This window comes from Anser anser, assembly GCF_964211835.1.
Source record: "Anser anser genome assembly, chromosome: 28".
Classification (NCBI taxonomy): domain Eukaryota; kingdom Metazoa; phylum Chordata; class Aves; order Anseriformes; family Anatidae; genus Anser; species Anser anser.
In genome coordinates, this window is record NC_139749.1 from 4,259,072 (window position 1) to 4,271,077 (window position 12,006).

Genomic DNA, 12,006 nt, shown 5'->3' on the forward strand with positions numbered 1-12,006 from the left:
CTCTGGCCCTCTTCCTGCTGCTCCATTGCTTCTCCAGGTTGGTTTTGCGCAACAAACTGAATTTGATTTGTAAAATCTGCCACTTTTAGCCAGTATTTGCATGACATTATTGAACCTCAGACACGCCCTTCCCGCCTCCTCCCTACCCCAGCCACTAACACCTAAAATTGTACCACAGTAGTTGGAGAAAACAGAGTCCAGTAGTGGTGTCTGTGCCGCAGGCAGCTGTCCTGTCCTCCCTGACTGCCAGCACCAGCTTCACCCTAGCTTCTCTTCATGACACAGAGCGAAGTGGCCAAAAAGAAAAGAAAGCTGGGGGTGAAGTTGAGCCAAATTTTAGTAGAAAAACACACTTTATTGCTTTTCAACAATAATACAATTTTTTACAACAGCTAGGAGCTGAGGAGAGATGCTTTTTTCCACCCAACTTCACTTGCATTGCTATACCCCCAGCTTGGTCCATTCGTACATGGCTTAGCCTCACCATTGTCCCCTCCCAGTCCACTCCTAAGGCTGCAGCGACAGCAACAGCCCCATCCCAACGATGAAGTGCTTCCCTCGAGTCTCTAAGAAGTATTTCCTGCTGGAAACACTTGACTAGCAGCACCATCAGCACAGGCTGGAGCCGCCCGGAGGTTTCTGTCTTAAATTCAGTAGAGCTAGAAGAGAGCAGTAACAGCTGCTTGTGTGACAGCTAAGGACCTCCACCAGCTGTCTTACATCACAGCTCAGCAAACGCCCTTTTCTGTGGTGTCGAGACAAATCAGTCTGGTGTAGGGCTAATGTAGCCCATGGGACACAGTAGAGCCAAAGCTCCCAGCATCAGGTAGCTGGCTTGGCTGTTACCCCCTACTGCAGCCATTCCGGGTGCATTACACCAGGTTCTGGTTCTGGTCTGCGTTCAGCTGATGATCCAATTTTCAAGTGAACAGGAGAACTCAAAGCCATGGTACTCAGCTTTGTAACAGTTACCAGTAAACAACCACCACCCTTCTCTGCTCAGAAGAAACAGTACTTTACCCTCACAAAGGGAAAGCTAGGACCAGGCCAGCAGTCAAGAGCACTTGGGGAGCGCCGGTGGGCTCAGAGCAGCCGCCCACGGCACTCAATAGCCCCGCAACAGCACAGCAGCTCTTTGCCTTCTACACTGCCCACTTCATAGTTGTAGTCCCATGTCAGCTCTGTGCCAGCTCGTATCCTCCTGGAAAGAATCAACAAACAAGTAAGTGCACAAGGAGGACAGGCTGGGGGAATAGGCTGTTCCAAACAGGAGGACCTCCTGCTAGCAGAGAGCAAAGCTTACATACAGCTTCTCCGGCCAGGGCAGGGCAGTCCAGCTTTACCCAGGGCAAGAGTGAAGCAGCCAGCAGAGCTGCATTTGGCTCCAGAGTGAACAAGGGACAAAGTTCCCTGATAAATCACTCCCATGGGGCTTCACTGAGGGGAGCTCATGCTTGTGGCGCCAGAGAGGCACACAGCAGGGGTTCACCCCTGCCCGGTGCTGCCTGTGAGGTGGCGGCTCATCCTGCTGCTGTTGGTGACCCAAACACCCCAGGCAGCCAACTACTCCGTGCTCACCTCTCCCCTTTGGAAAGGCCCCAAACTGATGCAAACCGCACCAGAATCTATCACAGGAAGAGAAGTCCTCACCCAACTCATCTCCAAGCCCATTCTCCCTGCTCAGGCTGGTATGAAACCAGGGCAGTGGTTACCAGGAGGAAACAGCCCACACTGGTCACGCAGCCCCAGCCAAGGGGCTGGATTCAACCAAGGCCCGCAAATTGTCAGTGGGCACTGTCCACCCGCCCTTCCCCAAGCGCTCTGACTTACTTGCTAGCAAAGAAGGCGACCCAGGGGAAGCGGAGGTCATGTGTGTCCACAAAAACATTCTGCACGAAGAGGTTTGGGCTGCAGCTATGCTGCAAAGGGACCAGAGACAAACACTAAGCAAGTTCCTGTGTCAGGAGGGATGCAGACCAGCCAGCGATAAATATAACCCTTTATAAACAAGCAGCATTCCTGATTTGACTGCTGTGTTCAGTGAAATCCTGATGAGACAGGGCACGCTCCTTCCCCTGCCTGCATGACTAGGGATGAGTCATTAGATCCAAGTAGGCAAAGGTAACGGTCATTGGAAGGACTGACTTGGCCATCCCACTTACCACACGTCATTGGGCTGGAACAGACTCCCCTGTTTCGCTCTGGGGGTGGGGAATCATCCTGTCAGCCCTGCTCTTTTCTCTTTTTGTTTGTGTTTATCTACTCCTGGGCAGGAAGAGGCCCGCTAAAAGCACAGGTTACCTCAGGTACGTCCCTTTCTCTTCTCAGATGCCAAGGGTGCTAAGAAAACCAGAGACATTCCTTCTTCATCCCCTATTTTCAGGGCTTCCATTGCCACCTTGAAGCAAGGGGCAAACAGGTTTGTCTGCTATCCACAGTTCATCCAGGAACGGAGTGAAACCACTGTACTGGAGCAGCAGGGTTAGTTTCACCCCAAATACATCCAAAATCTTGCCCAAATCAGCAACAATCATCCACTTGTACCCTTCGAGGAGGGGCCGGGGTGGCCAGGAGGTGGCTCAGCTCCTAACCAGCATCACACCACACAGTAGCAACCCAACACAACAGAGACTGGCAGGGACAACAAACCAAGGTTTAGGGTGGTTATCCAAGGTCAGATTAATTCAAATCCCACTCAAACAGTGCTCCCACAGAGCTGCTGAGGGCTGTGACTCACATTCAGGTAACGGCCCAGGTTCCCCTCCAGTTTGGCATCGATGATATAACAAGACTCCTCTCCATCGTAGAACTGCCGCGTGGTTCTGCGGACAGGTACGCTCTCACCCTTGTCGGCCACTGCCATGTTGGTTGACTTGATGGCAATCCCATGAGTAGATTTCAGGGCAAAACCTCGCGTGGATTTCACTGCCACCTGCCTCTTAACAGGACCTGCCACAACAGAGGAGCAAAGGCTGCCACTTCCTCTCTCCACCTCTCAAATGAGGAACCCCACAGTAGTGTTGCCAACCCAAGGTGCTCTGCTCTCACAAAGGGGTGATAAGCCTCTTAGAGATGCAGCTCAAATCTAAAACACAACCTTGGAATGGCTCCTGGAAATCTCCCAGCTCTCCACCCAACCCAGGAGAGACGGGAAACCCACCATAAAAAGCATCACACAGTTGCTTTCTCTTATATATTCACTATTATGTAGAACTCGAAGACTGGCTTTTGCAGAGTTTTAGCACAAGCAGGGCACTGGGAAGCTTCCTGCCTTGGCTGTACCACTTAGCTCAGAGGCGTCTGGAGCAGGACATGAAATACAGCTGCTATGCCCTGCCAATGGGGGCAGCAACTATCAACCCTTCCCGGTGGTTTCTCGCCAGTATTTCTTGCTACACCTCTCATTTCTCAGTGTTCCGCACCCAGTGCGGTGCAGGTATCCTCACCTGAGCCGGAGGGGTTTTTCTTGTCATCCCCTTCATCTTCCTCAGAGCCTGACGAAATGGTCTGGATGTCATCGCTGTCATTGGTGGTGCCCTGGGCCTGCCCGGCCGCTGTCTGCCCGTTCTCCCCCTCGCTGTCTGTGCTGCTTGACAGGGTCAGCACATCCTGCAAAAAGGCATTAGCATCTTGTGAGTGTAGCCTGGGTAGGGGAGAGCATTGGCCCAATGCTTTCCAAATGACATTCAAGGCTCCTTTTTCTCTAAAAAGTATTTTACTCTTTTACTCCATACTCTAGGAAGCCCTTTTGCAAACACACGTGGACACTGAGCCACAAGGGGACAGAAACCCCACCTCACAGGCCAATCTGCAGTGGGGCTTCAGGGGGCTTCTTAGTCCTGTGGCACCAGCGCAGAGATGAGTCCTCTTTGGCCCATCAGGTGCTCTGGGTTTTGCAGGGAAGGGAGAATAACCCCAAAACAAAGGCCAGCGATGACTATCCCCCCAACAGATGGCTTCCTAACCCCAGCTCCTCTGAGCAATAGATCCCTGGGGTGCTGGGCATGCAAACCAAGGTGCTACATCCCATTCTAACATGAAGACCAAACACAAAAACTCTCCTAATTTTTGGGCTTTCAGAACCAAGAGAGATCCACACTGTCTGAAGGAAGTCAGAATTCTCCAAGAAATCACAACTAGGAACCAAAGGCACTGCTCCGGTACTCAGCTGGGAACAAAAGCAGCATACACAAAACCCTGAAGTTCGAGGCTTTCACCAAATCAGTTTGGGACTATAAGGCAGAACCAGGCTCACCCCTTGTAGCCCATGTCTGAAGCTTGAAGGGTCAGCGCTTACTTCTGTGGTGGGCTGCAGGGGGACAGAGTGTCGTCGGCTCTGCAGCAGGGCTGTTTTGCTCGTCGGTCTCCGGATTCCTTCTAGTTTGGGAGGGCTCGGGTTGTAGCCATACATCCTTCCCAAGTCGCTTAGCCTATGAGGTGAGGAGAAGAGCAGGTCATACTTCTGTCTCCACCAGGCCTGTCTGCAAGCCAGGTAGAGACCCAGCAGCTGAAAAAAGCAGAGCTGGGAGAGACCATCATCTCCAAGTGTTTAAATTTGCCAGTGCACGCCAGGGCACAGCCCAGGCCGTCCCAGCCTCTCAGCTCCCTCTGGCAATGGCAGTAATAGAGTAGAACCCTAGAATTGCAGCAATTCATTCAGAGGGAAATTTGGAAATAAGAAGCAGGAAAATATGATTTAAGAAACCTTACCCAGGAAATTTGCTTGAATCTTCAGGTTCCTGCACAAGAGACAAACACAGAAGATTAAGATTTCTCCTTTTTGGAGCATTCTTCAACCCTTCTGGGGATATGCTTGCAAAATATCAGCCTGGGTGTCCCTACTGCTCAGAGCAACACCCAGTCCTTGGGGTGCTCCAGAAGAGCCAAGTTATCATTGTAGGTCCCCCGTCCTTAACACCCCATTGGTGGGGCTCTGGGTCCCCTTCTCCAGAGCAAGAGGATGGACAGAGACCACCTCCGTCTCCACACTGTCCCCAGCCCTGACTGAGCTCACCCCACACCAGCTCAGGCAGCCAGGCAGGGGCTGTGGTGGTTCCCTTTCTCGGGACTGCACACCCTCTGCCTAGGCACGCAGCACCCTGGGGCAGGAGTGGTGCTGAGCTGGGGCAAGCTCAGCCCAGCTCATGCCGAGTTACTTGTTCACAGCCTCTGTACCACCACGTGCCCAAGGAAGGGAAAGGGCACCTCCACATCCCCCATGGTGGCAAAAGCCAAGTAAATAGGGCAAGGGGACACACATCAAACAGCACCACAGTCGATCTAGTTGTGCTGAAAAGCCATTCAAGCAAGAGCACAGTTAAGGCACATCTGTGTCTTAGTTTCTACATCCATGCCTGCAAAGCAGGCTGCAATACGCATATTCCAGTCCCACAAACCTTCCTTACATCTTTCTTCAGTGCCTTTGACTCTCCATCCACATCGCCCAGGACAGGAGCAGATGCTTTCTCTCTCTCAACAGGGAGATCTGTTTTGCAGGCCTTGACTTCACCACCCTCACTCATCTTGAAGGAGGAGGCACTGTCATTGTCCTGGAAGCCATCGGACATGCTGTTGGAGCTTAGCCACGAGGCTACTTTGTTTTTGGAGGTCTCCTCCGACACTGGCAGCTTACAGGAGGCAGCTACTGCGATCTCATCGTGGCTGATTTGCCGGGTGAGCCCCGAGTCCTTGGAGGCTGTCTCCGACAGCCCGTTCTCTTTCTGGCCACGTGTCTGCCGTCGTGTCGCATAGCTGCGCCATACCGAGCTGGTGCTGAAGTCCTCATCCTTGCAGAAGTTGTCATCAGAGCTGTCCTCATTGGACTCCTCCTGCTCCTCAGTGCCTGTGTTTTCCTCCTCTTCTTCCTTGAGGTCAACTCCACTGCTGTCAGATGAGCATTTTGCATCACTCTCGTAGCCCTCCTTGAAGTTCTCCACGCTCTCAATGTGATCCAGGTTTGCAAAATATTCATCACCCATCTCTAATCCCTCTTTGTCAGCAAAGTCATCTGTGAGAATTTTCCCTGGCAGTGGTAAATAAAAAGCAAACTGAGTTTTCCACAGATTATATTCCTACCCCACCCATTTTGTCCTCTCCAAGGGCTCAGTGATGAACAAACGGGACTGATAGCACCTTATTCCAAAGCTGGGCTGAGAAAGGAAAACATATTATCCTAATACTTGAGGTAATAAAAATCTGAAGCACATGGCTGACCTGAAGTGGACCCTTGTTAACACACAGGCTTCCAGCAATGAAATCTCTGAACAGCAATTCAAACATGGTGACTGCCTTTTTCTCTGAAGGCTTTGGACTGGAGGTGAGGGTGTAGCACAGAAACAATATTAAGGGCAAGAAAACAAAACGCAGGAAGTCAGGCAATACACATGGTTAGTTTCTTTCCAGAGTTAATGCAACCATGCTGTGCAACTTCTGCATTTTATTGGTTGTGCCCATGTCTCAGGGACTGGTTCAATGTAAACAGGAAGCAGGTATATGTTGATTCACCCTCAGTGCACAGAGACAGCTCTGGGGATCTGATCACTTCTCTTGACACTGGCGCTGCAGCCATACCAGTTTCTGCAGCATTTTGTTTCAGAGTTGGGCAAGGTAAGGGCATCAAAATGCTGCAAATTCAGCATCTAAGTTTTTACCTTCCTGTTTCTTTAACAAGCACAGGAAGAGCTTCACACCCATTCTAATGGGTTTTGCATTTTGAGATAAACAAAGCATACATCTCAGGCCTGACACAAGCTGGACACAACCAGGTCTTTTCAGTACTTATTTTTTCCCTCCTGTTAAGCAACACAAACTAGTTTCGTATCTGCATACATATGACCACCTGGAAGAACACTGGCTCAGCAAAGGCTTTTCACTCACGGCAGCTGTTTCAAACCTAAGAGGTTTCTAACTCCTTGTTCAGCGGGGTGAGATCCTACCTGCATAGATGCAGACAAAAGAGCCTTTAGCAATATCATCAAGGCAACGAATGCCCCAGCCTTTGTTCTGAGTCTTGAATAACTGTAGCCGGACTTGGAGCCCATGTTGGACCAAGCGATTGGTGCACATGTTAATGTTGCACTTGCATCTCTTGTTACACTCATAAACCCTGAAAGAAAGAGAACAGTGAAACCTTTCTCTGGGACCTTAATCATCTTCCCTGAGAAAGACATATCCCAAGATTTGATGCTGTGCCAGGAACGACGCAAAGGGACCTGCAACAGCAGTGACTTAAAGCTCAGCAGAGTAGGGAGACTGTGAGACTAGTTGCCAGATACCGCAGCAATGCATAGACACCCTAGGCCACACGTTAACAGATGAATCAAGAACAGAGAGGCAGGTTTTCAGTATCTGCACTTAGCTTCAGGAAATACTGCCTCCTGATAGCATCAGCGGCCAAGTTTCTGGGGCTGGTATTCGTGAGGAGAAGAGATCGCACAGCTCTACTCACCCTGTTGGGAGGCATTCTTCCAGCCTTTTGTGCTGGTATCCTGAATTGGGGTTGATCTGCCCACCTGGAGTGCAGCCAGTTGCTTGGACTGTCAGCTGGTGACAAGCACATTTTGATCTAGAGACAGACACAGAAAAACCCACCCAGGCCCCAGAGGTTAGTTTTACACACCGATTTTGCAGGAATTAAAAAAAAAAAAAAAAAGTTGCATCTTTCTGCATGTATATACACAGAGTTGAGCGCCCAGGACTTGACCAGGAGTAAAACCTGTGGCCCACCAGGGCTGCATGGGCTTAAAGTCCACTGCAGGTCCACCTTGGACAGCCCCTGAGGAAGAACTTCTGCTCAGCACAACTTTAAAACAGCAGAATCAAATGCTGCATCACACAGCAGAGATCAGAAGCATAAATGCTGTAAAAGAAAAGACTACACAAACAGAGCACATTGAGAGCTCAGCTTTGCCACAATGGGACAAGAAGGTACGCTGATATTCATCACACATAGCTAAGGTTAATTGGGAGGCTGACGACATCAATAATCTTTCCGAAGGTCACACCAAACGCTGCAGTTTGTTCAGCTGAGCCAGGAAAGGGTTGTTATCAGGGCAGGCAGCACAGTCCAGGTGCTGGCCCCCACCCACCAGGCCCAGCAGCAAACAAGGAGCCACCTACTTGTCTCTGCAGCCGTCTTTGCAGTCACAGCCCACGAGGAACTCCCAGCTGGTGTTGATGTACACCCCTTTGCCTGGGATGCGCTCTTTGCTGTAGGCCACCTGTGGTGGCGGGGTGTTATCAATCTCATTGACACAAGACAGTGGCACATCCTCCCTTCCCTTGGTAATGTCTGCAATGTAGTAGTAGGGTTTGTAGGGCTGGAACTTGCGATCTACCAGCACATATGGGTCCAAGCAGAACATCTCCAGGAAAAGGAAGTCACAGTCTGTCTCAAAAAGGTAGCGCTCAATTTCCTGCATGGTTCGCAGGCACAGCCCGCACGGTGTCTTGTAGATGACATGGAAGCCCATCTTGCGGTTAACCCGTCTGCGGGCTGTCATCCGCCTGAAGTCGTAGAGCAGCGGGATGAGCAGGGGATTCTTGCTGCGGTACTGATCGCTGCGGATGGGACGGACGCGGGACAGGCAGGTGTAGCTGCAGACATGCGGCAGGTAGAATAGTTTCTCCAGCGGGGCTCGGTAAGAGGGCTCATTGGGCACACGGTCCATCATGCCGTGGAAGGTCTGTGCTGTGCCAGCGCCTGCCTGGCCACTTGAGAACCTGTTACATTAAAAGGAACAAGCTGAGTAACCGCAGCTTAAGGAAGAGCAGTGCTTGCTCCTAAATCTGCAAATGGATTTTAGACACTTAATTCCTAACAAAGCAGCTGCTAGTTATGCACTGGGGCACCTCACTGGCTTTCCTACCTGGTTCAATTAGACACAAGCTCCAGCATTCCCTTACAGTAAGGCAACGCATGTCCCAAAGGGATGGTTACCAGCCATGGTGAACACACACAAAAAAAAAAACAGAACTAAGGAAGCAGGAACAAGCCAGCTGTGATCTCAGAACAAGGATCAATGGCTTCTGTACTGTGACAAAGCCACCACTGTGGAAAAGCCACCTGCAGATATACATTAATACTGGCTCCACGCTCAAGCCCCAGAAAGCTTGTGGAAACAGGAGTCATTCAAAAACAAGCAGGTCAAAGCCTTTGGCCAGGGCCCTGCTGGGGTAATTGCTGGCCAGTGCTGAGAACAGACCCTCCAAGCTCAAGTCAATGACAAAATGTACCAAACGGCTGTCTGGGAGGGAAAATAAGGTAAGACGACAACAAATGCTCAGGACCAGACAATCTGGCAAAGGTTTCAGTCCATACCAAAAGACAGACCTGCACGAAAAGAAACAAGCCCCAAATGTGTATCAGCACCCCCAAACTCTCAGAAGGACCCAGGGATTCTGCTGCGCGTGTACCACGTGTGAACAAGCTTTGTTTACCGATGTTGCTGGGATGCGCCGGTCCTTCCGGCAGGAGGTGTATCACTTAGAACAGGTGAAGAAGGTGAAGACTGCCCAGAGCCCACAGAGCCAGGACGGAAGGAAGTGCTTTTCTTGGCCACTTGCTTTCTCGACTGGGCCAGCTGACTGTCAGAGCATCTGCACAAGGGAAGAAGAGAGGTGATTTGCAAGGTGCATACGTTCATACAACTGGTAGGATTCAGACAGGCAGGAGCAGCCAAAATAATCCTCACCCACTTAGGTTAACAGTGCCCAGCCAAAAGAAACTGAACAGGTTCTTCCTAACAACTGTGGAAATTAGCACACTTCCGATTACATGTGCTGTTTGCAATCCCACAATAATTCCAACCAAATGTCAGAATTCAGCCACTTTTAAAAGTGACTTCTGCTGTAAAGCTATTTATTTGAAAGTGAGGCATGAGGGTGAGAGGGAATGTAACGAGCACATCCAAGGCCTTCACTTCAGGAAGCTGGACAAACCAAGGCATGAAGAAACCCCTGCAACAGCAGAAATGACTTTACAGAGGCTCAGTCAGTGCTACAGTACTGAGCAGTGGGAGGAACAAGAAGTACAGAAGGCTTTTTTGTCCCTAACAAGCACTGAGATAAGACTGTACAAGGGAATGTAATAATATCACTGACAAAAGGGCTATGAGGGGCTCCCAAACACCTCTGCAGCCCAATACACAATATCAGGACAGTGGGAGTGATCTGGAAGACAGCAGTCCTCACACTCAGAGAAAACAACAGTGGAAATCTTCAGTCCATTTATACTGATAAAACAAAAGCCACCCCAAGCAAGGCACTAGTTTTTCCACAGGTGGAAAAACGCAGTTATGTTATCAGGGCATAAAAGGAAGAGAGAGTAAGAGCAGGAAGGGGTGACAACTTCAGCAAACACCTGCCTTACAAACAAGGTGTTAAACACACATTTAGAAACTCAAGAGCAAGAGAAAGATGCTTCTGTCAACAGGCTTTAGACAGCCAGAAATGGCTGACACTGGCAGCTCCCTGGCACTGTAAAAGAGCCTGAAGAGAGGGAAGAGAACCAGGCCTTCCTCAGAGTAAACAAAACACTGGAGCAAAGAAATCAATCTCTCAGTTTTAATAACCTAAAACCAATGTTTAATTAACCCAAAAGTATCCTTCAAGACAGTAGTATGCTGCCTTCCTTCAGTGGTGTTAAAAAAAAAAAAAGTTGTCTTTGAAGCAGTTCAATACTTAGTGACAGGGTGGGGAAATGGCTGTAGTGTCTGCTTGTATTAAATCTGAAAACAAGATCCTAAAGTCAAAGCCACTGTGGGGAGAGAAAAAAAGTGTTTCTTGTAACCACTGCAAGGACTGTTAAACGGAAAAGGAGATTTGTCAGTCAGCAAGACTGCAGGATGGCAGATCCCAGCAGTACAACTTTATTGTCTTCATGTTGTGCTTTTGCACATCCTTCCTACACCCTCGACAGGGTGCCTTAGTGTTAGGGTGACAGCACAGCTCTTCTTCCGTTCACAGGTGGAGCCCTAGACTGAAGGTCTAGGAGCCAGCATTGCATTCCTCATGCTGGAGCAGACCTCCTTTGGCTCTGGGCCTCTCTTCTTGGTTATGAAAGAGATGAAGAACAGGACTGTGGCTTCAATTCTCAAGTCTAGGTCAGAACAGAACAGGAGGAGCACTTCCTAGTTAGTCCCCACATCCAGGGGCAGAATGAGTCATATTGCACTGGTATTTGGAGAGGAATCCAATTCTGAGAATGGAGGCTGGGGGCACACAGGGTTTCTGACACGCTGCTACACCTAAAGAGCATCTGGTGAGTAAAACTTCACTTGCTGCACAGGTTCCTTACAGTTGGGGCATCTCCTTTCTCCCTTTTGCCCATGTAGCAAGGCACAGTCACGACAGAAAACATGCTGGCAGGGAGCCAGGCGTCCATAAATTCGGATGGGAAATCCACACTGGTGACAAAAATGAACTGGGACAGCATCTCTCTCCCCTACAAAGTTATTAAAGTCCCAGAGCACATGCTCAGGTACCCTGGTGTTCTCAAACATGCTCCCTTCGTCACAAGGCTGAGTTCCTCCTTCATCCAGGCCTCCTTCAGCACAAACCCGCACCTCTGAGAACATCCCACTTGGGCCCCTGGTGGGAGGAGGCATGTGTGTGACTTGGCCGTAGCTTAGTTTTATCTGGTTTGGTTCGCGACCACCAAGACCAACCACTGATCCTGAGTTGTCAGTGCCTTGTAAGTCATTGAGGTCTGTGAGCAGGTCAGTCCAAGTGGAGGAATGCAAGGCAGCCGGAGACCAGTGCCTGGACGTGACACGAGGGAGCAATTCAGATTTTCAGAAGAGAAGCAGCAAATGTTCTAACTTGGAAATACATTAAGCGCGAAGCTTTAGCCCTGGGTAAGAACAAGGCATTTGGCTCAGGGGGTGCTGGGCTGTCAGCCCTCCCGCCCCCAGTTAGTCATCCAGCAGCCCTTATCTACAGTTTTCCCCAGAAGCACAACTGAAAACAGTTCGTATATCCAGGAAACAAGTCTAGCCATGGAGGAAA

General features: G+C 50.0%; 1 protein-coding gene across 1 annotated transcript in view; it reads right to left on the reverse strand.

Annotated features, from left to right (window-relative positions):
* Positions 1–334: 334 nt before the first annotated feature.
* SETDB1 (SET domain bifurcated histone lysine methyltransferase 1) overlaps positions 335–12,006 on the reverse strand; it is a 16,414-nt gene continuing 4,742 nt past the window's right edge. Inside the window, exons 9-19 of the mRNA XM_083813804.1 lie at positions 9,439–9,695; positions 8,119–8,721; positions 7,448–7,564; positions 6,936–7,105; positions 5,406–6,022; positions 4,711–4,739; positions 4,298–4,430; positions 3,447–3,609; positions 2,738–2,949; positions 1,831–1,919; positions 335–1,201 (exon numbers count right to left, since the gene is read on the reverse strand). Of these exons, the coding sequence (XP_083669930.1) occupies positions 1,084–1,201; positions 1,831–1,919; positions 2,738–2,949; positions 3,447–3,609; positions 4,298–4,430; positions 4,711–4,739; positions 5,406–6,022; positions 6,936–7,105; positions 7,448–7,564; positions 8,119–8,721; positions 9,439–9,695 (2,508 nt within the window). The 3' untranslated portion in view covers positions 335–1,083. The remainder of the gene's footprint in view (positions 1,202–1,830; positions 1,920–2,737; positions 2,950–3,446; positions 3,610–4,297; positions 4,431–4,710; positions 4,740–5,405; positions 6,023–6,935; positions 7,106–7,447; positions 7,565–8,118; positions 8,722–9,438; positions 9,696–12,006) is intronic.